The sequence below is a fragment of the Vidua macroura genome, chromosome 4, assembly GCF_024509145.1.
Source record: "Vidua macroura isolate BioBank_ID:100142 chromosome 4, ASM2450914v1, whole genome shotgun sequence".
NCBI lineage: Eukaryota > Metazoa > Chordata > Aves > Passeriformes > Viduidae > Vidua > Vidua macroura.
Window position 1 is genome coordinate 483,234 of NC_071574.1, and position 26,697 is coordinate 509,930.

Genomic DNA, 26,697 nt, shown 5'->3' on the forward strand with positions numbered 1-26,697 from the left:
AATCTCGTGGAACCAACGCTCCATTGTTACCGTCCAGAACCAAGGAGACCATTCTGATATCATGGAACCTCGTGGAACCAAGGCTCCATTGCTCCAGTCCATAACCGCGGAGACCATTGTGACATCATGGAACCTCATGGAACCAAGGCTGAATTGCTACTGTCCAAAATCTAGGAGACCAATGTGACACCATGGAACCTCGTGGAAACAAGGCTCCATTCTTTCCATCTGGAATCATGGGGACCATTGTGACATCATGGAACCTCATGGAACCAAGGCTCCATTGTTACTTGCCAGAATCGAGGAAACAATTGTGACATCATGGAACCTCGTGGAACCAAGGCTCCATTATTTCCGTCAAGAACCAAGGAGACCATTGTGACACCATGGAACCTCGTGGAACCAAGGCTCCATTGTTACCGTCCAGAAACAAAGAGACCATTGTGACATCATGGAATGTTGTGGAACCAGGACTCCATTGTTACCGTCCAGAACCAAGGAGACCATTGTGACATCATGGGGCCTCGTGGAAAAATCGAGGTCCAAGGAGACCATTGTGACATCATGGAACCTCATGGAACCAAGGCTGCATTGCTACCGTCCAAAATCTAAAATACCATTTTGACATCATGGAACCTCGTGGAAACAAGGCATTCTTTCCATCCGGAATCATGAGGACCATTGTGACATCATGGAACCTCATGGAACCAAGGCACCATTGTTACCATCCAGAACCGGGGAGACCATAGTGACATCATGGAACCTCGTGGAGCCAAGGCTCCATTGTTACCAGACAGAACCAAGGAGACCATTGTGACATCATGGAACCTCGTGGAACCAATGCTCCATTCATCCAGTCCATAAGTGCGGAGACCATTATGACATCACAGAACCTCATGGAACCAAGCCTCCATGGTTACCGTCCATAATCGAGGAGAGCCTTGTGACATCATGGAACGTTGTGAAACCAAGGCTCCATTGTTACAGTCCAGAACCGAGAAGATCATTCTGACATCATGGAACCTCGTGGAAGCAAGGCTCCATTATTTCCGACCGGAACCATGTAGACCATTGTGACATCATGGAACCTCGTGGAACCAAGGCTCTATTTTTACCATCCAGAACCAATGAGACGATTGTGACATCATGGAACCACGTGGAACCAAGGCTCCATTGTTAACAATCCAGGGCCAAGGAGACCACTGTGACATCGTGGAACCTTGTGGAACCAAGGCTCCATTGTTACTGACCAAAATCCAGGAGTCCATTGTGACATCATGGAACCTCGTGGAAGCAAGGCTCCATTATTTCCGACCGGAACCATGTAGACCACTGTGACATCATGGAACCTCCTGGAACCAAGGCTCCATTGTTACCGTCCAGAACCAATGACACCATTGTGACATCATGGAAGCTCGTGGAACCAAGGCACCCTTGTTTCAGTCCATAACCGAGGGGACCATTGTGACGTCATGGAGCCTCGTGGAACCAAGGCTCCATTGTTACTGTCCAGAACCGAGGAGGCCATTGTGACATCATGGAACCTCGTGGAACCAAGGCTCCATTGTTATCGTCCAGAACCTAGGAGACCATTATGACATCATGGAACCTCATGGAACCAATGCTGCATTGTTACCCTCCAGAACCAAGAAGACCCTTGTGACATCATGGATCCACGTGGAACCAAGGCTCCATTGCTCCAGTCCATAACTGCGGAGACCATTGTGACTTCATGGAACCACGTGGAAACAAGGCTGCATTGCTGCCGTACAAAATCTAGGAGATATTTGTTACATCGTGGAACCTCGTAGAACCAAGGCTCCATTCTTTCCATCCGGAATCATGGAGACCATTGTGACATCATGGAACCTCATGGAACTAATGCTTCATTGTTACCGTCCAGAACCACGGAGACCATTGTGACACCATTGAACCTCGTGGAATCAAGGCTCCATTGTTACCGTCCAGAACCAAGGAGACCATTGTGACCTCATGGAACCTCATGGAACCAATGCTCCATTGTTACCGTCCAGAACCAAAGAGACCATTGTGACATCATGGAACCTCGTGGAACCAAGGCTCCATTGTTACTGTCCAGAAACAAGGAGAACATTGTGACATCATGGAACCTCGTGGAACCAAGGCTCCATTGTTCCAGTCCATAACCGCAGACATCATTGTGACAGCATGGAACCTCGTGGAATCAAGGCTCCATTGATACTGTCCAAAATCTAGGAGACCATTGTGACATCATGGAACCTCATGGAACCAAGGCTCCATTCTTTCTGTCTGGAATCATAGAGACCATTGTGACATCATGGAACCTCGTGGAAGCAAGCCTCCATTGTTACCGTCCAGAACGAAACACACCATTGTGACATCATGGAACCTCATGGAACCAAGGCTCCATTTTTTACAGTCCAGATCCAAGGAGACCATTGTGACATCATGGAACCTCGTGGAACCAAGGCTCCATTGTTGCCATCCAGAACCGAGGAGGCCATTGTGACATCATGGAACCTCGTGGAACCAAGGCTCCATTTTTCCCGTCCAGAACCGAAGAGACCATTGTGACATCATGGAACCTCATGGAACCAATGCTCCATTGTTACACTCCACAACCAAAGAGACCATTGTGACATCATGGAACCTCGTGGAACCAAGGCTACATTGTTACCGCCCAGATCCAAGGAGACCATTGTGACATCCTCGAACCTCGTGGAACCAAGGCTCCATTTTACCGTCCAGAACGAAGGAGAACATAATGACACCATGCAAGCTGGTGGAACCAAGGCTCCATTGCTACCGTCCAAAATCTAGGAGACCATTGTGACATCATGGAACCTCATGGAACCAAGGCTCCATTTTTCCCGTCCAGAACCGAAGAGACCATTGTAATATCATGGAACCTCATGGAACCAAGGCTCTAATTTTACCGTCCAAAACCGAGGAGACCATTGTGACATCATGGAACCTCGTGGAACCAGTGCTGCATTGTTACCCTCCAGAACAAAGGAGTCCCTTGTGACATCATGGAGCCTCGTGGAACCAAGGCTCCATTGTTACCATCCAGAACCGAGGAGACCATTGTGACATCATGGAACCTCGTGGAACCAAGGCTCCATTCCTACCGTCCAGAACCAAGGAGACCATTGTGACATCATGGAAGCTCGTGGAACCAAGGCTCCATTGTTAACCTGCAGAATCAAAGAGACCATTGTGACATCATGGAACTTCGTGGAACCAAGGCTCCATTGTTACCGTCCAGAACCGCGGAGACCATTGTGACATCATGGAAGCTCGTGGAACAAAGGCTCCATTGTTACCATCCAGATCCAAGGAGACTATTGTGACATCATGGAACCTCATGGAACCAGCGTTGCATTGTTACCCTCCCGAACAAAGGAGTCCCGTATGACATCATGGAACCTCATGGAACCAAGGCTCCATTCCTACCGTCCAGAACCAAGGGGAACATTGTGACATCACGGAACCTCTTGGAACCAAGGCTCCATTGTTACTCTCCAGAACCGAGGAAACAATTGTGACATCATGGAACCTCATGGAACCGAGGCTCCAATGTTACCCTGCAGAATCAAAGAGACCATTGTGACATCATGGAAACTCGTGGAACCAAGGCTCCACTTTTAACGTCCAGAACCAAGGAGACCATTGTGACATCATGGAACCTCGTGGAACCAAGGCTCCATTGTTACCGTCCAGATCCAAAGAGACCATTGTGATATCATGGAAGCTTGTGGAATCAAGGCTCCATTTTTACCCTCCATAACCGCGGACAGCATTGTGACATCATGGAACCTCATGGAACCAAGGCTCCCTTGTTACCATCCAGATCCAAGGAGACCATTGTGACATCACGGAACCTCGTGGAACCAAGGCTCCATTGTTACCGTCCAAAAAGAAGGAGACCATTGTGACATCATGGAACCTCGTGGAACCAGGGCTCCATTCTTACCATCCAGAACTGAGGAGGCCATTTTGACATCATGGAACCTCGTGGAATCAAGGCTCCATTCTTTCCGTCCATAACCGCGGAGACCATTGTGACATCATGGAACCTCATGGAACCAATCCTCCATTGTTACCGTCCAGAACCAAAAAGACCATTGTGACATCATGGAACCTCGTGGAAACAAGGCTCCATTGTTAACGTCCAAAATCTAGGAGACCATTCTGATATCATGGAACCTCATGGAACAAAGGCTGAATTGCTACTGTCCAAAATCTAGGACACCAATGGGACATCATGGAACCTCGTGGAACCAAGCCTCCATTGTTTCCGTCCAGAAACATGGAGACCTTTGTGACATCATGGAACCTCGTGGAACCAAGGCCCCATTCTTTCTGTCCGGAATCATGGAGACCATTGATGTTATGAACAGTTTCCACGTGTTCCCCAGAGACGTGGGCAGGGCCTTCCTAGTTCCCATGGCAACACTACAAAAAACCTACGAACTCTAGCTAAGTACTGATATTGAAATGCTAATTAGCTAATTGCTCTGTTTGTTTTCTCTAAACTACCTGGAGATAACTGGCCTCCCACCCCTCCACGCTGCCATTCTGGGACTAACATGGAAATAAAAACCCCTTAGGATCATGGGAGTATTTTTAGGAGATAAAAAGGAATATAAAGCAAAAACTGAACACAATAGAGGAGTCTAGACAAATGCCCTAGCTGAGGAAGAGGGAAACACATCCCCTGATTGACTTTTAACCGTCTCCATCACCTAAAAAAGAACAGACTAGATTAGGCTCTGAGAAGCAGGAGATAGAGACAGAGAGCCCTGGTGCTGCCACCATGGAAGGAGTGGGGACACCTGTTGTTCTGGACTTCAGCAACAGACTCTGCACGCCACGCCTCCTCGTCCTCGGGCCACCGGTGTGCCACAAGGAAAGAAGAAAGGACAGCTGCTGCTTGGGTCTCCAGTGACAGACTCTGCACGCCTCCTTCCTTTTGGCTGCCTGGGAAAGCTACGACCGCGGGGGTGAGTTCTGCGTCGAGCCCCCTGCCCAGCTGATCTTTTTAATAAAGAGCTGAACATTAATAAAGGCATTAGCCCTGCTCATTTCAGTTGCATGGGCCTGGAGTCCTCTACCTGGAAGAGCTTGGCTTTCTCTTGGGATTGCTCCCAGTCCCAACGGTTCTTGGCAGTTTGAGTGAGGATGAGTTCAGAGACCTGTTTGGAGGAGGAGAGCCACAGCAACAGCATGGCCCCTGGCTGTGGATGGTGAGGACTGGGCTGGATGTGACCACCAGCTGCTCCACACCACCAGTCCTTTGGTGGCAGACAATATCTCTTTGAGTTTCCTCCGCTCTCTCCATGCTCCAGACCTTCTCCCCGGGTCAGGTGTGTCCCATGGGAGACAGATTCTGGAGGATTTCTGAGCTCAGCTCTGCAGAAATGGACTGCTCTGTGTTTGAGAGAAGGGGAAGTGAGCACCTTTGGTGGGAGATTAAAAGCCCCTTGCTAGGATCAGTGGGACAGGTGAAGAAATTTTGCTGGAGAGCACAAAATGGGTATGTCCTGATGGCTTCTGAAAGCCACAGCAGCTCTCCCCAGCTTTCCCTGCAGATACTGCTGGTAGATGCTGGGAGAGAGCTGGAGACCAGATGCTCCCAGGATGTGCATGCTCTCAAAAAGTTCTGTGCCCTTTTGGAGCTTTATTTTGGAAGAACTTGCTTCTTTTTGAAATCCCCTGGCAGCCTGCCTCATTTCAATGCTTTAGAGAGGAGTCAGCCCTTCAAAAGAAGTAACATTTGAAATGAGAATCGGTGTTTCATTTTGAAACTATTACACTCCGTGAAGTGCAAATGGAAGCCGTGTGGTCCCGATGGGATTTTTTTCCTTGAGGATCACTCGGCAATCATGTGAGGAGGCTTTTTGCTTGGTGTCTCCAAGCAAAGATTCTGTTGAATCTCATCTTTCCCAACCTTTCGCAGAGGTCTCACATCCCCTGAGCAGGCTGGTCTGACAGCACAGGATGGAAAAGAGCAGAAGCCATGGCTGATGGATAAGGTGGAGATGCTGCCTGAGCATCTCCAAGGAGTGCTGAAGGTTTGAGGGAGCAAGAAGTATCCCAGCTCTGCCAGCGATGGAGATGGAAGCTGACTCTGCTCCAGAACACCCTCTCCACTGCTATTTGTGTCAGCTTGTGCAAGACCTGCAGCTAGTTACCCTAACCCTACTGTATCCATGCCCTGGTTGACGAAAGCCTCCACGGGTCGGTGCTTGTTGGCACTCGGGGTCCGGGTGTAAATACATCCCAGGGATGCTTTGATTCCAAATTAGTTTTGAATTCAAGCATGCCAATCCATCAGGTTTGCTGCAAAGCAAAATGTCCCGGATCAGCAGTTGCACGAGAAACTTCTTTAGATTCCAAATTGGGTTTTGAACTTGGTGTTACCAGGGAAGAAACCCAACAAACCTCAAAAACATTTCAGTGGTGAAGTGAGAGCTTCTGCCATGGAGAAAATTAAACATATGGTCAGACTCAGGATGGTTTGAGGTTCTTCCTCATATCCAGCTTTCAGAGGATCTTTTCCCTCTGGATCCAGCACCATCTGACAGCCAGGGCTGAGATGGGGCAGGCAGTGCTCTCTGCTGGGATGTGAATTACACGGGGTGTGTCAGCTCAGTCGGACCTCAGGGAGCTGCACGAGCTGCTGCTGGTGGTGGCAGAGGTGGGGTGGCTCCTACACAGGAGCTGCTTTGAGCTTTTCTGTGATTTTCCTTTTTTTGTGTGAGCTGGCACAAAAACATGTCTTGAAAATCATCCTTTAGCTGGCAGCTGAGCTTGGCTTGAGTTTTTTCAATGATAATCAGCAGATAAAGGATCATGCTGGAGATTTGCCTGGGAGCCCCTGTCCTCATTCCTGTTCCCTGAACAACTGGTTCTGTGGGAGTCCTGTGATGCTTGAGGTCCCACGAGCAGGGCAGCAGGAGGTTTCATGCTGGCTGCACCCAGGGGTGTTGCCTTGAAGGCGTCCAGTGCTGAAGCATGAGGCAGCTCCTGAATCAGCCTAGGGAGGTCACGGCAGCAAGTCCTGGGAGCCGAGAGCTCTCAGGTGTCACTGGGAGTACCATGGCTGCCAGCTCTTGATCTGCTTCCAGGCAGCCAAAGGTGGAAGGGAGAAAACAAGTATGGGTGCTTTGACGGCATCTGAGGGGCTTTGGGAAGGGTTGTTTTTGTCATTCTCTAACCCTGAAGGGCAGCAGAGCAGACAGAGCACCCCAGTGGGGTGGCTTGAAGCCAACCCCAGCTCTGCCAGGCTCTAACCAGAAGCCTCCTGGCTATGTTGGGTGGTGTTCTCCAGCCTGGGCAGCACTGAAGCACTCAGCCCCCCTCTGTCCTTTGCATCTCTGCCTCACACCCTGGCAGGAGTGAGGTTTCCAGCAATGAGGTCAAGCAGGGGAAAGAATCTCTTCCTCGAGGAGGAAGCCTCGGGCAAGCTGGGCATGGCTCTGTAAGTGGGCTCTGTGCCAGTTCCCACTGATGGTCACACCTTCCTCCACGCTGTGCTGGGTCCACGGCATCCAGTAGCTGCATGAGCAGCCCTGGGGTGGGAAGGAGGAGTGGGAGGCTCCCGCCTTGCCTCTTCCACACTGATTTCTTGCCTTCTCACTTGCAGCTACAGCTCCAAAGGTTGGCTACTGCGTGGATCAGCCCAGACCCCCAGGAGGGGACAGATGGACGGAGCCGCAGGGTGACAGGGAGCTGTTTCCTGAGGGGGAGCTGCTGCTCCAGGTATGGTGCTGTGGCTTGATCATCTGGGGTCTCCCCAAGCTTCTCTGGAGCTTGTGGTCACATCTGTGGAGCAGGAGGAGACCCTGCCTTGCCCATAGCTGCTTCCCTGTGATTCCTGCAGGCAATGAGTTCCTGGGGACAGAGACCAGTGGCACTGCCTGGCTGGGGGGGGTCCAGATCCCCATTCCCACCATTCCCTCTCATCCCACAGCAATTTGCTGCGCCTTTGATTATGTTACATCTCATGGACACAAGCTCCATCCCAACCAAGAGGTTCAGGGATGTCATATGGTGGTGTAAGGATTGATCCCTGAGTAGTTCCCAAGGTGCTGGCTTGGTTCATTAGCAAAGGCCAAGAGGAGAATGTTGAGAGCTGTGGGGCAAAACATCCCCCAGGAACTCCTTGCCTTACCTGGGGCGTTGTGTGAGCTCCACAGGGATGAGTTCACAGCCTGCCTAGGATGGGAAAAGCCCAGCTTCAGTCTGTAGGTTTTGGGGGAGAAAAGAAGAGCAGTTGGATGATGGACAACAGTGCTGGACAAAACCAGTGGGAAATGAGAGCTATGCTTTGTAGAAAGGCCACGTGCGTCTCAGGAAACAGCTGACAGTGAAGCTCGGAGCACAAGGGCCTGGTGAATCAGCCTCCCACAGTGCTGCTGCTTTGGGCTGCCATCTATAAATGTGCGCTGGAAGGGCCTGGCATGGAAGGTCCCATGGACAGGCTGACTGCTGAACAAGCATCTGGGCACATCAGCTGAGGAACATGCTTACTGGGGCTGCAGGACGAGTCTGTGCAAGACCTTCAATCACTCTGTGTTCTTGGCATCTCCCATGCCTGGCCTTTCACAGAATCCCAGAATGGTTTGGGTGGGAAGGGACCTTAAAGCTCATCTTGTGATGAGCTGCCATGGGCACAGGCACCTTCCACTATCCCAGGTTGCTCCAAGCCCCATCCAGCCTGGCCTTGGGCACTTCCAGGGATCCAGGGGAACCACAGCTTCTCTGGGCACCCTGTGCCAGGGCCTCACCACCTTCTCCCGCTCTCCTATAGGCTTTCTGGGCCTTCAGTCCTCTTCTCCCACCTCTCCAAACACCAGCAGATGAATGCTTGTCTCTCTTTAAGCCTGGCTTTGGTCACTTCAGCCCTGCTCCTGCAGAGCCCTCCAGGCAGCAGGCAGTGTGAGCAGACCCCCAGCAGGAGCCTGCATGTGGGATTTTGGTGAGGCAGTGACTCCTGGGAGCTCAGTGTGACTTTTGGCAGTGAATCTTGGACCACACGAGGTCCCAGCTGTGTGCCAGTGTGATGGTCACAGAGGAGCAGCTGGATGCCAGGAGAGAGCCCGTGACTGCCCCAGCCCCAGCATCTCCTGAGCACTCCCCAGGGCTTTGGACTTGGACCATATGATGGGAATTTGTTGAGCCATCACCATCAGAGCATTGGCAGGCTGGGGTGACTGAAGGCATCTGGAGAGCTCATGAGGTGTTCCTGTGACAGAAATCCCCCTGCTGAGCTGTCTGGTGGCTTTTTTTTCCTCTCCACAAAGATAATGTTAAGCATATACTGTGATTTGCAGAAATCTCTGACTTGGGACCCCTCAGGGGGCTGCAGCACACAAAGGGAAGGGACTGGTCCCTCAGCAAGCGGGATCTGTACGCTAGGTTTCCATTTCGGGTGCTCTTTCCCTAATTTCTCTCCTTCCATTCGCTAATAAATTAAACACACCACAGTGAAGAACAGGGGGGATGAATTACTATCTAGTGCAGTGCTTTGCTTTTGGGGAAAATCAGCCTGAAATGGTCACCAGAATCATAGAATATGCAGAGCTGGAAGGGACCCACAAGGATCGTAGTGTCCAAAGCACAGCCCTAGGAGAGTGTAGCTATTCGCAGCTGGAAAGAAGGACTCCAGATCCTCCATGAAACCTCTCCTTATCTGGTCCCTCCTGATGCAGGAGCAGCCCTGCAGTGAGAGGGGGTTGCATGGGAGGTTTGGAGAAAGTGGTCAGTCCAGCTTGGATCATTGCTTGTGCTGAGAAGAAGAAACTCCACAGAACTGAATCTTGCATGGTTACCAAGTGCTGTCCTTCTTTGTGGGGCTCCTTGTTGAGGAAGAAGGTCCCTTCCTGTCCCTGGATGCTGAAGAAACAGCTGGGGGATTTCATCCTTCAGCAGCGGGATTGAAGCTGGGCAGAGTAAGTTTGGACCAAACTTTTGCATTCAGGCACCCAATGGATTTGTCATCGCCGTGACTGGAGACGGCTGCATCTTCTACATCTCCCCTACCGTGCGGGACTACTTGGGCTTCCACCAGGTGAGCACCATGTTTTCCTGGCGGGAAACAGATGGACGCAGTCCTGGTGTGGGAAGGAGATGCAGATGGAGAGCAAAGCTTCCCAAAGGGCAGCAGCTCCTGTGGCAGGGGAAGGAGCTGGAGTTTGCCTGTTCTTTACACTCAGTCCTGCACTTTCCGACGCCACTCGTCTCCCGCCCGCCGCCCCCGGCCCGTGAGCGCTGCGACCGCGCCTCCGCCGGTGCCCACTTGCACCTGCCTCACTGGGAGCTCCCTGGGAAGCGCTTTCCCTGAGAAGCAAGCCCCTTTCCTCCAAAGGCGTTTTCCCAAAGGTGCAGCTTTTCTGGGGAACACCAACACACCCTTAAGGAACGCTGGCAAGGCTGAAGGACTTCATGTCCTTTCAGGCCAGGCACTCCAGCTCTCGCTCCTATTCCCCCAAGTGCGTTTCCAGGTGGAGGTTCAGACGTGCAGCCCCAGGCCCTCTACAAACACAAGCTGCTCACTGCCTCTTCACCTGCCTCAACTCCTGCCTGCGCTCACGGCACCAAAGCCAGGCTGTTCCCGGCCACAGACCAGAGCCCTGTTCCCGCAGGACGCTCTTGCCAGCACCTTCCAGGACTCTCCGCTGCGCACGCAGCGCTTTTCATGCCCGCTCCCAACAGGCTTTGGAAGGCAGAGCACAACCTGGCTGCCTCTGCCAGCAGCACACCCCAAACACAGGCGGAGGAAGAAGCAGCAGGGGCTGTTTTGCAGCCATGCCCAAGAGAAACTGGAAGGGTGCCCTCTCTGTGGGCTCACTTGGTTGGCTTTCTGACTGGCTCTGAGCCTGGGGCTGCCATTCCTCACCTCTGGAGACCAGAACCACACCCGGGATCCCAGCACTGCCTGACAGCGCTCCGGGCACTGGCATTGTGGCGCGTCCCAGTCTCGGGCACCGCGCTGCTGCTTCATTTGCTCTTAGGCACACCTAAAGCTCCCTGTTAAGCCCGGATGGTCGCTGGTTCTGTCCTCTTCCTCATGCTGTGCAGGGATGGAGCACTGCTGTGCTTTCAGGAAGCTATTCTTGAAACCTTCCAGCATTCCAAGCTCCTTTGCCCTCCGTGGATGCTTGCCATGGAATCCCTCACAGCTGGCTTCAGAGCATCCTCAGGTTGGCTCTTCCAAATTCCAGGGGCTCCAGGGTGTTCAGCAAGATCTGCAACTCCACAGTGCTGTGGAACTGCAGCTTCAGCACAGGCAGCTTTCCAGCCTGATCTGCCCTCGTTCCTCTGTGTGTGTGCACAAAAGACGGTGTGGAAGAGAAGGGCAGCAGGGGTCTGTGTGTCCCAGGGCTCGGGATTGGCGTCGTTTCATCTCCACAGAGACGGAGGCAAAGTGAAAAAGCCAAACTCTTTATTAATGGAAGATGAAACAAAGGGATGAGCGGGGAGGTAAAAAAAGGGAATGGGCAGGGTCTGAGGGCTAGAGGAATGGAGCTGTCAAAAGGCAGGAAGAGTGGAGGGAAAAAAAGGGGACGGACAGTGTCTGAGGGCTGGAGGGAGGGAGCTATCTAGAGGGAGGGAGCTATCTAGAGGCAGGGAGAGGGCTGAAGCTACAAGAATTGTGCCCAGCGTCAGCTCTGCCTGGAGCGCCCTGACTGAGGGCGTGGAGCTCTTCCTGCTGCCCCCTCATCATGGGAAACTCGTCCATCCCTGAGAACAAAGAGCTCATCTTGGCCCCAGCGGCACAGCTCCCTGCCAGCGGCGCTGCCAGCCCTGCGGCCACACGGCCTCGTGGCCCGGCAGGGCTCAGCCCGGGCCCTTGCCGCACGCTGCCGCCCGAGGGCACGGCTGCCGGAGGGCGGCAGCAGCGCCCAGGCCAGGCGGGGCTCCCCGGCGCCGGGCCCGGATGGCGCTGCCGGGGCAGCAGGCGGGGCTGGGGCCGAGCTGCGGCGGGGCGGGGAGGGAGCCCGGGCTCGTGGCTCACCCATGAAGCTGAGGGCCGCCTCTCGCAGGGGCTCCTCTGGGCTCTGCAGGTAGGGCAGGGCCCGGCGCAGGTGCTCGGCCGCTCGGATCCTGTCCTCTGCCAGCTGGAGAGAGCGGCAGGAGGGAAGAGTTGGCGCGGGCTCAGCCCCTGGGCCGGCCGCTCCCTGCGCCCAGCCCCGGCCTCCCCTGCCCGCACAGCCCTGAGGCCCGGCCAGCAGTCGCTGGCGCCGGGCTCTGGAGGGGGCAGAGGGCCGGCTGCTGCCCGGGGAGCCGCGGGGCCGCCCTGCAGCCCCGCCGGGCCGGGGCTCCATCGGCACCCGGCTGGGGCCCACGGGAGCCTGGAGAAGAGCCCGCGCGGCCTCTGGCTGCAGCAGCGGGCAGGGGCACAGCTGCCAGCCCACACACTGAGCACCGCGCTCAGGGGGCTTCTCCAGGCTGAGGCTGGGCCTTCCAGGCCGTTCTTACCAGGCACTTGACAAACTTTGACAGCTGCTCCTTCTCCACCAGCTGTTCGAGATCTCTCCTCATCAGGAACTTGGCCGCACAATGCAGCGTTTCCCGAGAGGCCTGGAGAGCAGCAGAGACCCAGAGATGGCCCCACAGATGCCCCAAGAGGGCACAAGACCTGTGTCCCTGTGCCAAGGCCTGGAGGAGGCTGCAGCCTGCCAGGCGCCAGGGCAGGAGGCAGCCGAGCCCCCTCCCAGCATCATAGAAATGCTCACCTTTGCCACATGCCAGTTGTCATCATGGCAGTAGATTAAAAGTGTGTACAGGCTCTTGATCACAATTGTCTTCAGGGGCTTTTTCCCCTCATCCGCTACCAATTCCATCAGCTTACAGAAGAGCTGAATACAGAGCAACTGCACGTGGCTGTTTTTCTAGAGGAAAGGAAAAGACCTACACCAGCTACTCCAGGCCCACCTGGGCAAAGGCCTGAAAATCCACAGGGCACAAAGTTTCTGGGAAGCACCCGATGCCTGTGGCTCAGGATGCAGAACCTTACGTGGTCAAAGAGCAGCAGGAGCACCTCAGCCAGCTTTGGGGCAATGATGCTGGATCGCAGGATGCCGTGGTGCGGGAGCACATTCATGAGCACACGGAGCCTCATGCTGACCACCTCTCCATCTGCATCCCTCAGCAGCTCCAGAAGGCTGCAAGACAGACTGCACATCCTTCCGGCCTGTGTGGAACACAAGGCTGTGCTGGGAAGCCATGGACGGCTGCATGGCCAACACCGCCCTGGCACTGCAACCCCACCCTGCTGCTGCAGGGCCCACAGGCCAAAGGCCTGTCCCAAAGCACTGGGGCAGGTGAGGCAGGAGAGCTGGGAGTAGCTGCCTCAGCTCCTGAAGCCCTGCCAGCCCAAGGGGCTGCTTTGCCTGGCGCAGCTTCAGCTGCTGCCCCCTTCTCACCATCGAGGGATCCTTGCTGAGCAGCACGAGGCCTCTGAGTGCCAGGCGACGCCTCTGACTGCATTCACTCTGGAGGTGCCTTGACACGATCTTCAGGACGCTGCCACCATATTTACTGAAGTCCAGGCAATCCAGGACCTGAAAGGCACAGGGCAGTGACAGGGGAGCCGGCCGGCAGGAGCCCAGAAGCGCACAGGGCTGGGCCCAGGCAGCAGCACAGGGCGTGGGCACCGTCCCAGGCAGCTGTGGCTACGAGAGGGCAGAGAGCTGGGAGGCAGCTGAGCGAGGCAGCGCTGACCAACAGGCTCACCTCCACAAGGAATGCCAGGGCAGGCAGATCCCAGCACGGCTCCTCCCTGCTGAGGTGCCAGAGCACGTGGGGTGCGATGCAAGAACAGAAAAGGATTGAGACACGGCGCATCTCCCTGGCAGGGGGGAAAAAGGCGCTGAGGTGGGGAGACCAATCCTCTCCCAGGACTGAGTCACAGAGGTCCGGTCTTTCCCCAGCATCCCTGGAGGGGATGTGGGCGCGTTGTGAGGCAGCCCTTTCTGGACACCCTCCTTTCCCAGCCTTTTCCAGTCTGCTCGGCTGTTCCTCGGTGACAAGGCCCTCTGGCCCATGACCACAGGGACTGTGAGTGGCACCTGGGGACAGGGCACAAATGCCGGGGGCAGTGGGGAGAAGGGGGTCTCACCTGGCCAGCAGACCCACGGCATAGTGCTGGGTGTGAGCACGCAGCAGCGTGTCCCAGCCACGCTTGCGCTCCATAGCCATCACCAGCTTGTCACACGGCAGTCGGTAGAGCAGAGCCTTCATGGCCTGCACTGCAAACCTGTGTGCAGAGCAAAGCCCAGGTCACACTGGGAGCACTGGCACTGGCCACCAGGGCACGGGAAGGACAGGAGGGCTGGGACCTGTTGGGCTCGCTGGGAAGGCGGTGTTCCTCCCGGCACGCCCTCCAGAAGTTAGCAACTTCCTCTGGTGGCATCTGCTGTGTGGCGATGGCAACATGGAAGAGCAGAGCCACAAACAATCGCACAGTAAAAGGGATCATCGCCTTGTTGTACACGGGCACGATCACCCAGATCACCAGAGTTGCCTGCAAAAGAAGCAGCCCAAGGCAGCGCTCAGTGCCGAGGTGTCCATGCCCAAGGGCAGGTGTCCTCTGCCCAAGGGCAGAGGCAGGGGGAGCAGCGGGCCTGGTGCCCCCTGAGCCTGCCCCTAGGCCAGGTTTCATCCCAGCGCCTGGGGCATGGAGAGGATGGAGTGCTGCTGGAAAGGTGACCTGGGGGCGAGCAGAGGCCAGGTCCAGAAACTCACAGCCAGGGCAAAAACATCCTCGTTGTCCCCATCGGAGGTGCACATTCTGTGCTGTGGCCAGTCCTCCATCACACAGAGCAGTGTTGGCAGCACTTTCTCCACTGCTGGGCCCGATGAGCCTATGGCTCTCCACATCATTGCAGCTGCTCTGTGGGATGGGAGCTCTGTGTCAGGGGCATCTCAGTCACAGCACCATGCCCTGTGCAGCTGTGGGGGCCCAGGTGACAGAGCCCCGGTGCCCTGAAGGGCAGGGAAGGAGCACTGGCAGCAGGCTCAGGAAACAGAGGGGCCCGAGGGTCCTGGGCCTCTCTGCCTGTCTGGCAGACCCCATTGGACAGGCTGCGCAGGGCCACGGGCCCTAAAGGCTGCTGAGCCCTGAGCTCTCAAGACTCGTGGGCCCCGTACCTGTCACATGTTGGGGCACAGCGCAGGAGGGTCAGCACCACGTCAGCAGGGTGTTCTTCAGCCAGCCTCACAATGTCCCTTTGCAGCCTGGCATCCGCAGAGACGTGGGACAGGAGACTCTGGTGGATGTCCTTCACCTTGGCTGGCACCTGGAGGAGACATGGGGGAGACTTGGAGCACTGTCCAAGGGAGAAACTTGCCCAGCTTCCCCCAAGAAGTGCCTCTGTTCCTGCCACACTGTGCTGGCCTCAAAGGCTGAGGGGCCCAGTGACCGTGGCTTGAGGGGACACACCATCCTGGGAGGCCTCCAGGCCTGGCCCCCGGCTGCTTACCCGCTGCTGAGAAGGAACAGCAGTCTCCTTGAAAAAATCCATAGTGGGAGCAGCAATCATAGTTGGAACAGGCGTGGTACCAGTATTTGTGAGGCCCTGAGTCTCCCTCGTTTTGGTGTTTGTGATGGGCACATCCTCATTCACTGCCATTTCAGGCTTTGCCCTGTGACCATTCACTGCAGCCTCAGAGTCTTCTGAGAGCTCAGCCGAATCTGGGCTGACATCAGGCTCTGCCTGGAGCTCGGTCAGCCCCGAGTCAGGCTCGGCCGGGCCCGCAGCTGCTGTGCTGCCGGTCTTTCTACGCCGAATGCGCAGGAACCTCCGGAACATCTGCAGGAGAACAAAGGACAGGGAAGCCCGGAGTGTTCCATGGAGTGCTCCAAGTGTGGTGCTGGGCTGAGCAGTGACAGCAGGCCCAGCCCAGGTGGGGATGGCTGCTGGTACCTTCAGGGTTCTGCGGAAGCGGCCACGGGCGGGTTCCCGCTCTTGTGTCCGGCCCAGGGCTGCATCTGGCAAAGAGCGAGCGCAGCCAGAGCTGAGGGGCTGCGGGAGAGGCCGGAGAACACAGCCCAGCCCTGCACTCCCCAAGCAGGGAGAGCCCCGGGATGCCCCAGGGGATGGAGCACGGCCCCTCTTCCGTCCTGTCCATGGGCATGTCCCCAGGGGATGGGCTGGGATGGGATGGGATGGGATGGGATGGGATGGGATGGGATGGGATGGGATGGGGTCAAGCTGGCTGCAGGCATCAGCCCTGTGGCCCCACTCTGCCACTCACCATCCTGCAGTGTCTGGATCTGCTCTGGCTCTTCAGGCTGTTGTGCTGGGGCAACTCCAGGGCCTTTCTTTTTTCCCCTCCTGAACACTTTGCACAGGCTGAGAAATCTGCCCGCCATTCCACCAGCTAGCCTTGAAGGCACCTTCTAGAGAGATGCCTCAGGATATATCCAAGTCAACAATTGCAGTTGACCCTTGAAGACACCTGAGACAGAGGAGCCTCAGGAAGGCTGCAGGACAGCAAGTCCTGCACTCTGGTCTGGAGGGCTCCTGCCACAATGACAGGAGACTCCTCGTAAATGATTCTGATCACCAAGTCCCACAGTCTGGCCGCGAGGTCAGCTGCAGGAATAACGCCTTGGAAAATTGCTGGGTCAGACACAAATGAGCACGCTGTGGGGGGGCTCCTCACAGCACTACTCGGTTCTGTCCTGTCCTGATGCGTGCACCAAGCACTGTGGCGTGCTCCTGTCACCGCCAGCTCCTATGTCACCACGTGTCACAAAGGGAGGGCCCTTGGAAACCCTGTCCTGTTCCATTCCAGGCTGACCATGGTGCAGCGTGTCACAAAGGGACCTTGCACACACCGTCACCTGCCCTGGGGCCACCCCCAGCCCCCCCAAAATGGCCCAGCTTGGAAGGAATCCCTGGCTCCAAGTGTCTTAGACAGCCCGACAGGATCTTTAGGAACAGCTCAAACCACCTGCAAACCCTGCCCTGCTCTGCGGGACCAGGGCATTTAAGAATCCTCAATTCTTAAAGGCTTTACTTCTCATTGCACAACTGAAGGAGTTTCCAACATTTGCAAACTTCTCAAATTAATAGCGATTGCCGGAGAATGTGAAGGATTTGGAAGTTTGTTCCCATCTAAAAGCAGCAATTAATTTGCCTTAACACATTCCATTGAAAGTCACTTTGGAAACATAGCACTATACAGAGGCAAAAAGAAGGCCATTCTTTGGTGTGCTGATTTATTAAAGAAATATGGATATTGATCTAGCACCAATATCCAACTGTGACGGACAAAAACTCTCTAACAGTTTAAAGTTAGAAAGTGTATGTTCATTGCGATGCCGGACAGCGTGCGGGACAGCTCCCAAATACCCACCGCACCTTTCCAATGATTACAGAGTCCTTTTATCCACACAAGAATTGAATATTTAAAATACAAAGACATATTCATCATTATGGTACATCCCATTCCTCGCTTCCTGTGCTAATCATTTCAAAAGCTATTAAGCATGCGTAGTTTGTTCCTTGAAATGGGTCGGTGGTCCCTTTCATGGGGAGGGGTCCCAAAATGAGGAAGTCAATGAAGTCTTCCTCATTCTGACCTTTCTACCTTTTCAATGCAAATATGAACCTTGGTAGAACTCCCATTCCTTGTCTTCAATTGGTTTCAGAACAGAGGAGGCCCCCAATTGTCTTATGTTCCTAAAAGCTATTTGTCAGTTTCTATAGTCTTCATTATAAACTCAGCTCACTAAACATTGTGTTGACAAGCAATCAATTCTTAGTTAACTACTAACTCTTAACTTCATCAAGGCCTACTTACAGAATCCCTTTATTTTAATTAACTCTAGAAAGGCTTATCTCTAACTAAAATCTTAGCTCCTCTAGAATCTCTAAATCTCTTAAAGTTTATGTTTCAGTGCAAATGGTTTTCGATGAAGGGATGATAATATCGTGATTCTCTTAAGGAATGAAAGCTCTCAAGGAATGAAAGTCCACTCAGTCTTACAAAAGTAGCCCAAACAAATGAGTAGATGGAAGAAGGGCTCATCCTCCCCCAGTACAGATATCTAAGTGGCCAATAAAGTACAGCTCTCCCATCTTGTTCCCTGCAGGAGAATCAGGACCATGAACAGAAATAGTCACAGATATTCTTGCTGCCCTCCATAAGCAAAGCTGTGCCAAACCACAGATGCTGCCTTCAAGCTGACTCCAATTCCAGCCTAGACCTCTCACCTTGCAGACAACTCCTTCCCCAACACGCTCCCCAAGACCAACCCCCCGCAAACATTCCCACAGAAGCCCTCAACAGCCCACCAGGAGCCCCAGCTGTCCCCGTCCCTCCGCAGAGCTTTCCCACCCTCCAGCAGACCCCCTGGTTCCCTGCACGTGCCGTGGGATGGCACTCGGGAGCATCTGCTCCAAGGCCTTCCCTGGCAGCAAGCTCAGGCTGCCAGGCCTATGGATCCTGGCTCATCCTTCCCACCGAGCCTTCCTGTGCACGGCTGTTCCATTGGCACATCTGCGCTCAGCTCGGGCTTCTCCACTCAGCCAGGGCTGCTGGGAAAGGATGGAGAGCAGCCTGGCAAGCTCTTTCTCCAGCTCCCTCTTCACTCTCGGGGGAGGTAGAACATTCCAGAGGAAAGCAACTGGTGCCACAAGGAGTGGGCAGCATCAGGCAGCTCTGGGGAGGCACTTGAGGACTGCAGTATCCTGAGGGAGCACTGTTGGCCATCCCCTGTGTGTATCTGCAAAAGCTTAAAATCAGCTGCCTCAGCTTCCAGGGCCTCTCTTGGCCAGCATCCTGACGTGGATGCAGGACTGCTGCGAGGCACTGCTGGGACCCAGCGGGACAGGACCGGCTGTCTCGTGTCCACGTAGCACCCCTGACACAGCCAGGGCCGTCCCGAAGGCAGACAGACGCTCCCGTGTCAGCAGAGAGGAGCAAGGAGCACTGGGCTCCCCTCAGGGTATCTCAGCTGGGCTCGCTCCACAACACGCCCCCATTTTAAGGCCTGCTGATGCCCAGCTGCCAGAAATGCCTACCTTGTGCTCTCCAAGATGCAGAGAGCCAGCCAACGGGAGCACATCTGTGGAGGAAAATGCTGTGAACTAAGCTCTCCATGGCAGGGCTTTTATGTCCAATGAGCTGCAGTGGGATCCAGGAACCAAAAACAAGCTCCATGCCCCAGGACCACCCAGCAACACAGACAGAGCTGGGATGACTGGGATACACATTTCCAAAGGGTTCTCCTGGTCTGAACCAGCACTGATGGGTCTGCACTCATTAAGACTCAGGAGTTTCACCCATCACTGCCGTTCTCAGGAGGAACTCAGAACATGGGCAATTTTTCAAAGATCGCTCAGAGTTCACCTGCAGAAAAAGGAACAATCTCAACTTCCACAGGCATCAGCAATTAATGGCACCATATTGCCTCATAAAAGGGGTCAGATGTTGGAAAAATAAGGACAGCCAAACGAAGGGAGGAACAATAAATAGAAGCTGACAAGACAAATGCACAAGAAGCATCTTATCTCTGTGTGTGTATATGTCAAATTATCTGCAGGTCAGTAAAATTACTGCCCTTTGAGAAGAGGTCCAGAAATGCACAGTCCACAGATCAGGCTGAGGGCAAAAGGCCAAAGGAAAGGACAAAGGAGAGCGAGGAATCATGGAAACTGAGTGCAGATTCAATTTATGCTCCCAGGTGCTGTTTATTATTTTGTTTGGGTTGTGATTTTTTGGGGAGCGTGTGTAACTGTTTGGGTTTTGCTCTGGGGGTTCCATTTTTGAACAGATACCTCCAAGTTATGCACATGGAAATACATTCATGAGGCAGCTGCTGGAAGTGTGTTTTTACTGAGTTCCTGTTGGAGAAGATTTCACGCTGGCTTTCAAGCTCCACAGTCACAGCCTTCCATGGAATTAATTTCTCAGTCTCAGGCTTACAGCAGCATTAGTTAATGTAGACTGTAGCACATAACTAATAAATAATATAAAGAGCACAAAGGAAAACACCCCCATTGTTCAAGCCCTGGTCTTTAATACCCCATCTCACCACAGAAAATGATAATGACACAAGAGGAGCAGTTCTGGCATAGCAAAGAGAACTTGCTTTATGTCTTGTTCACCCTTTGGCAAAAATATTTCCAAGTAAGGAAGAGAAATTATTTTTATGAGAAGCAATGTCACAAGGCAATAGATTTTTCTTAGGTTACAAAGGAAAATGAAGACTGTAAAAGGAAGTAGAAACTGTAGGGGAAACACAGCCTTCAGGATGGAAAACCAAGTATTAAGTCTTGATGCAAAGACAGAAAAGAATGGTGCCACTCCTACTATAAATATGTCAGCACTGAGCATTGATGAAAAACTCTGTGTGTCAACCGGGTTGGAAGTGGTCAGAGTTTTCATTGGTTCAAATCTTCAGATCATAGAACATGAAAAATTAGTTTCAAAACCAAATCACTACACAGACATTTAATACAACATTTCTAATGAAAAGACATGATTTAAAAATGAGGTGGCACCAAGGGGTTCTTTGGTCTTTTTGTTGTAGAAGAGAGGTCAAGAATCATCAGATAAAAGATAAACAATGCAGAGGAAATGAAGTGCTGGTTTGATGTGCCAATGTTACAATAGTTGAGTATTAAAAACTAATAAAATGTCCCCGTTTTCCTTTTTACTGAAGGAATTGCTGTAGATGTCTGCCCAGCCCAGAGCCAGCGTGGCACAAGCTGTTCCAAGCAGCTTAGGGCAAGAATGGAAGGTAAAATTCAACATTCAGAGAAAGCTGATCTGAAAAGAAATTGAGGGAAGACAGGAAAAAACAGTGGAAAGAGCAATAGTTGCTCAGATAAGGAAGCATAATGATCTGCTTCAATTGATTTCTCTAATTTTTATTTATGCAAATTAGGACACAAATGTGAAACTCTTCCTTAGCTCATTACTCTCCTAAAGCCAAATGTATTTCATGGGTGAACTACAGCAGAATATTGCACTTCAGTAAAGCCTGCAGCAACCATGTAAAAGAGGGAAACCTTGCTGCAATAACTACAAATTCTGACCATTTAGGAGAGAATTAACAACAGACCCTTGATCAGGAACATGAGCTGATCACATTTATATGACTGTAACTAAAAATATTTCTGCCCTGAGGAAATGTGCTGAGCCTTCAGTGCTGAACTTAAAACAACCTCCAACAACCTCTACAGAAATACATGGTCTACAATGTTGGCTCCTCACATCTTAGTGAGTGAGTTCCTATTTGTTGATCTCTGTTTGCCAGAAAAATGCTTCTTACAAATCCAACAGAAAGAAACAAGTGTAGGTTACACTCAAGAGTGGAACAGTCTATCAAAAGAATGATGAAGCCAAAATTTAACTTAATTGCTTGCTTAATTTAAAGTTGGCTGTCTCAAAAGAGGAACTTTCATGCTGTGGCAGATTGAAAAAGGTTTAAATTATTCTGTTTTTCAACTTGTTCTTACAGGTGCACTTCAGAGGAAAGCTTTCAGTGCTACAGACAGCGTGCGGGCCTGCTTGACAATGTAAGAAAACAAAACAAAGCCAAAACTCCCTGGAATAATCCTCCCATTGTGTTTGCACTGCCACAGACATGATCAACAGCAAAGAGCCAAAGCAAAACAGCAGAATGAGAACTCCTGTTTCACAAGCACAATATTTAAAATACTTCATGTTTCTATAAATCAACAACAAACCACAAATATCAAATGGCAAAATGCTTTCTAGTAACAGGAATAAAAATTGCATAGAATCCCAGAATCACTGAGGTTGGAAAAGACCTCGCAGAGCACCGAGTCCAACCTGCGACCAATCCCCACCTTATCACCAGCCCAGAAACCTGAGTCCACATCCAGTTATTCCTTGGACACCTCCAGGGATGGAGGAGACTCCAGATCTCCCTGGGCAGCCCCTTCCAATGCCTGACCATCCTTCCTGTGAAGAAATTCTTCCTGAATCCTATCCCTATGTGAACACTAATCCAGCTGAAGTCTTTCAAGCTGATTTTCCAACCCACACACGGCCAAAAAGACAGACCTTTTCCACTGCTACTTCATGATCCCCAACCCCCTTATCTAAAAAACTTCTTTTCAATCGTGCAACAGAATTCTGCCTCCTCTCCATGAACTAACACATCCCAGTTCCTGGCTGCAAACCTCAGCAGTCTTTCTGAGGTTCTGTTTGCTGGAATATTCAGCAGCCACATTAAAATACACCCATCAAGAAAGACAAACTACTTAGGATGTGGACTGTCCCTTGCTGAGCATTTGTGTGGTAATAATGCAATTGCACCTGACCCTCTGCCACATTCAGGGCATGAAAACCACACCAAAATTTAATTTGCTGTCTCTTGCAAATTCATCAGGATCCCATAAATAAGGAGGTGAAAATAATGATATTGCAAAATGTTTTAGGAAAATAAATGGAAATAATTCTCTTCAATTCTTAAGAGCTCATTTAAATGTCTTTATGGAATGCTGAAGCTGAACACTACAGCAGAAACAGGCATCAAAATCTGAAAACCAAAGTGATAACATACGAGTGGGAACAGGATCTAAGCAAGTCCAATGAAGAAAGGTATTGATGGTCCAAAATCAGATCATTTCACTACAGCACAGTTTAAATTCTAATAAAATCTTTATTAAAATATTGAAATATTTTGTTTGAGGGCATCTCAAAAATAAAACTAGGACTGCATTTTGTGTGACACTTTTTTAATGGAAGATTAAAAAATACATAAAAACATACTACATTTGCTGTAATACTTAAAACTGCACAACAACTAAGACCTTTTGTTTAATTAAAGCACTCTAATGCAAACACTGATAGAATTGCAGTTTTTTATCGTAGAAACATCACTTGAGTGTGGTGTGTGGCTGTTGTGGGCCTTCCTCTTCTTCCCCTTTGTATCAAAAGGCCAGGGGAATTTCAAACAACTGGAAAGAACAAAACCCCCAGCTCTGAATTCTGCCCGAGATCAAGTTTGTATCTAGTGAGAGATTTTACAACACTCTTGAAAACAGAGTAGAAAAGGCTTTTTATAATGGAAACGCTGAAGGACCAAGAACTGCAGTCATGCTAAGAGCTGTCGCTGCAGTATTCTTTCCTTCGTGTCCTACTGAAAATTCCACTTAATTCTCCATTTGTCATTCTTCTCTGTAAAAACAGTAATATATAGATTATAGAATTTAGGGTTTTTTTTCTGCAGCCTACCTTCTAGTTTCAGAATTTTGGCTTTAATTCCTCGTGTTCTCAGTAACTTTGATCACTGATTGGACTTTCCAGCTTTAGGTGGTGACGCTTTAGACAGAAGCTTCAGAAAGTTCAACTGAAAAAACATTGATTTGGTGGCTTAACTTTATCATGGAAGCTTTATGTTTTCAAGAGTATTATCCCAAGAGTACGAACGCATTGATTTTGAACACAAGTGTAATGAATGATGGTTACAAAACCCCATTACTCAAACTTGTTAGAGCACAAACAACAGCTTGCTACAAACCATGTATAAGCAGAGTTTTTCTCAGAGATTTTGACCAAGAAAACAGACAAAACCACTGGATACAGCAGTCTCCAAAGAAAAAGTGTAGGTTCTCGCTCTGATAGAGACAAAAGTCAAGTTTGACCATGTGTAGATTCCTAAAAAGAGTCACTTCTGAGGCACTTAAGAACAAACAGAGCTGCCCTACTGCTTTTACTCTTGGTTGTATCCATGAATAGCATCTGCCGGGGAAACAAGACTGACTCCAGAACTTCAGCTGGCTCTGTACAGATCAGTCCTCAGCAGCAGAACTGCTCCTGGCTCAGCAGAATGACGATGGTAGAAGGAATTCCAGGCAGAGGAAAGGAAACTGAAAAGGAAAGGAAACCCAAAGGCCTGGGGATGAGCTGCCAGGCCAGGGTGGATCTGTGGCTCAGGGCAGGGCATCCTGCCCAGCCTGAGCCCCCAGCTGGGAGACAGGAGAAAGTCAGCACCGTGCAAGCTGCAAAAGCTAAGCTGGATAATGCAGCCCCAATTATTTTCTGTATACCAAGAGGAATCTGTAATGAACCTCTAAATAATTCCTGAACTAGTAACCACTGAGCTGTCCTGAATGAGACTGGGGAAATGCCATTCCATTACCACCTAAGCACTGCACACTCATCTACGGCGCTGCTTTGGATGTGATGGGGGGCAAAAACCTGGATGATAGCTACAAAATTTCATATCAATGTTTTGGGGCACAGAGGAAAAATCATGGATGTCTGCTTAGCTCCATCAGGAAATGCTCTGTGTGTGTGTCTGCAAGGCTCAACTTGCAGAAAGAAAACTTATTGATCACTAATCTTTAATAGGCATCAGTCTTTGACATCCACTTTCTCAGGGGTTTAATTTCAAGAAGCATCAGCTCACATCAACTTTCACAAAAACACCACAGAATCCATCATTTCCCTAACTGCTAAGTAAGAGCAATGTTCAGGAGAGTCAAACGTGCTCTAAGGCAAGAGCAAATACCCATCAGAAATGCCATGAAAGAAGGAAGGGAAAGGCCAACTAATGAATACCCAACATGCAGCTGCAGCAGAAGGGACAGGGAGAAGTGAGAGGGACATCAAAAAGCTCATCCTGATTAAGCAACCATATGACAAAGGAAAAAACCTGCACTAGTTGGGCGTGTTTTTTTTCATGATTAAATGCTAAATAATGGTAAGTATTTGGCAGAAGTACAGGCTCCGTGAGAATACAGCATTTGCAGTTCTACTACAGCAGCTTTCAGTTTCTCAAGGTTAGCAGATTCATTAAATCAGTGATTTTATACAGGTGGAATTTTCTTTTTTGTAATTCAGTATTACGTAAGGCTGAACTGTCTTGTCCTAATACAGAGATAAAGCCAAAGGTCCTCCTGAACATGCATTGTAGGGAAATGAAAACCAGGGAGTTTGGGTTATGAAAAGAAGCCATATGACTAAAGAGTGAATCCATGTTCCAAAACACCCACACAGACAAGAGCTTCTGATGAGAAAAATGATCTCTGCAAAGCTAAACTGCACAGATTATTTCCATGAAAAGGTAGAATCTTGCAGATTATACAATATTTACTGTGCTGGGATTAAAAAAAAAAACACCAACAAACAAATCCAACCTTTTATATTATCACAGTATGAATAATTACTTGATTGTTCAATGTCAATTATATAAAAATCACTAATTACTTAATTGAATAATTGCCTTCTTTTAGAATTCACATAGGCAATGATGTTTGCTTGGTTTTCCCAGGACTGTTTCTCCCTTGCTGCTGGCGAGTTTTGGGTACCTTCAAAATGAGGTGCCACCACCTGTGTGTGCCAGCAAAGCAGTTGTGGCTTACCTTGGCACTGGAATCCTTGCTTCCCAAATCCCCTGCATAAAGAAGGAAAAAAAGTGTTTGGTTTTAATTTCTACTCAATGGCCTCTAAAAACATAAAATTCATATTAAATTACTAAATTAAATTCATTCATTAAATTAAATTCATATTAAATTACTTCAGGTTTTGCTACAACAGCAACAGATTTTCAAATACACAACACAGACCAGCCCACCCATTTCAAAGCAGAGAGCAATAGCTGCCACCAGCTATGTAATTTCAGCTTCTGGCAACCATTTTTTAATTATTATTTTACAAGCTATTTTGGATCTACAATTATCACCATCTGTGATTGCTGCATAATATTTCAACTGATTTCATGCCACATGTATATTTAACAGCCACATAAAATAGTCCAAGTTCCAGCAAAGGCACGTAAAACAAACCAGACTTGGGGCTTCATCCGGATTTTGGGATTCAAGCTGCTGTTGTGAGGCTCAGCTAGAGTCCAGCCGTTTGCTGGATGGAAAGCAAGCAGGTGAAAAGTTTTGCTTGTTTCAACATAAATGAGAAGCCAGGCCCCTGATTTTCATACTGATTATTCTCCAGCTTCCTTGCTTCATTTCCATAATGAAATACAAGTGTGTGTGCAACACTTCTGCAATGAAATACAAGAAATAAATTACTCTCATCATACAGCACAACCCTGTCAAAAATCTAAATTGCCCTAAATCCTTAAAAATCATTACAAATTAACCCCAAAATAAAAAGTTTAATCTCTAACTAACAAAAAACCCCCAAAACCAAATAACACTAAAGAAACGCCACCATAGAACCAACTACCAGCAAAAAAACACACTACACTCTTTTCACTAACAATTCTTATCAGATCACAAAAATGAAACAGAAATAAAAAACAACCATATAGAAACCCACACAGCAAATCACAAAAGCCACTAAAAAAATAAATCCAACCAACTTACTAAACTCCAAACCGTACAACAGACACTGACTGTTACTAAAAAAAAATAACCAAAACTCTACCTCTACACTAGCTCATAAAGAGCAACCAATACTCTATAAAACTAACTAAAAAAACCCCACCAACCTAATTAACCATATAAAAAAATCTAAACCACCAAGAAATAAAAAATCACTACCAAAATAAAACTACCTAAAAAATTCCACCATATAAATACCCATGTTCCCAAAATAAAACTAATAAAAAACAACCAAATACATAAAACTACAAAAAACCACTTCCATTAAAAACAATACAAAAATTATTCCTAACTCAATGAACCCACAATGCCTCAACCATCAAAACAAAAATACCACCTAGAAATAAACAGA

General features: G+C 50.2%; 1 protein-coding gene and 1 long non-coding RNA gene across 2 annotated transcripts; both read right to left on the minus strand.

Moving 5' to 3' along the window:
• Positions 1-11,435: 11,435 nt before the first annotated feature.
• Positions 11,436-15,562, minus strand: LOC128806526 (maestro heat-like repeat-containing protein family member 6). The gene is made up of 12 exons (XM_053976161.1): positions 15,495-15,562; positions 15,163-15,311; positions 14,758-14,905; positions 14,352-14,536; positions 14,132-14,269; positions 13,747-13,861; positions 13,437-13,574; positions 13,028-13,204; positions 12,747-12,902; positions 12,490-12,591; positions 12,026-12,128; positions 11,436-11,751 (listed from the first exon to the last, which is right to left on the minus strand). Exons 1-12 carry the CDS (start codon positions 15,552-15,554, stop codon positions 11,624-11,626), a joined length of 1,599 nt encoding a protein of 532 aa, XP_053832136.1. The 5' UTR covers positions 15,555-15,562; the 3' UTR covers positions 11,436-11,623.
• A 7,979-nt stretch (positions 15,563-23,541) lies between these two features.
• On the minus strand, positions 23,542-25,818 carry LOC128806433 (uncharacterized). Its single transcript, XR_008436819.1, has 3 exons — positions 25,791-25,818; positions 25,368-25,399; positions 23,542-23,870 (listed from the first exon to the last, which is right to left on the minus strand). It is a non-coding gene; the product is annotated as an uncharacterized LOC128806433 (long non-coding RNA).
• Between the last annotated feature and the right edge of the window lie 879 nt (positions 25,819-26,697).

Excerpts from the sequence above, each read along its gene's own strand:
- LOC128806526 (XM_053976161.1), bottom strand. The coding sequence starts at position 15,554 with ATGATTGCTGCTCCCACTATGGATTTTTTCAAGGAGACTGCTGTTCCT. Across the intron at positions 14,537-14,757 it reads AGGATGTTTTTGCCCTGGCT|GCAACTCTGGTGATCTGGGT; the intron begins GTGAGTTTCTGG and ends CTTCTTTTGCAG. Across the intron at positions 14,270-14,351 it reads CTTCCCAGCGAGCCCAACAG|GTTTGCAGTGCAGGCCATGA; the intron begins GTCCCAGCCCTC and ends CTCTGCACACAG.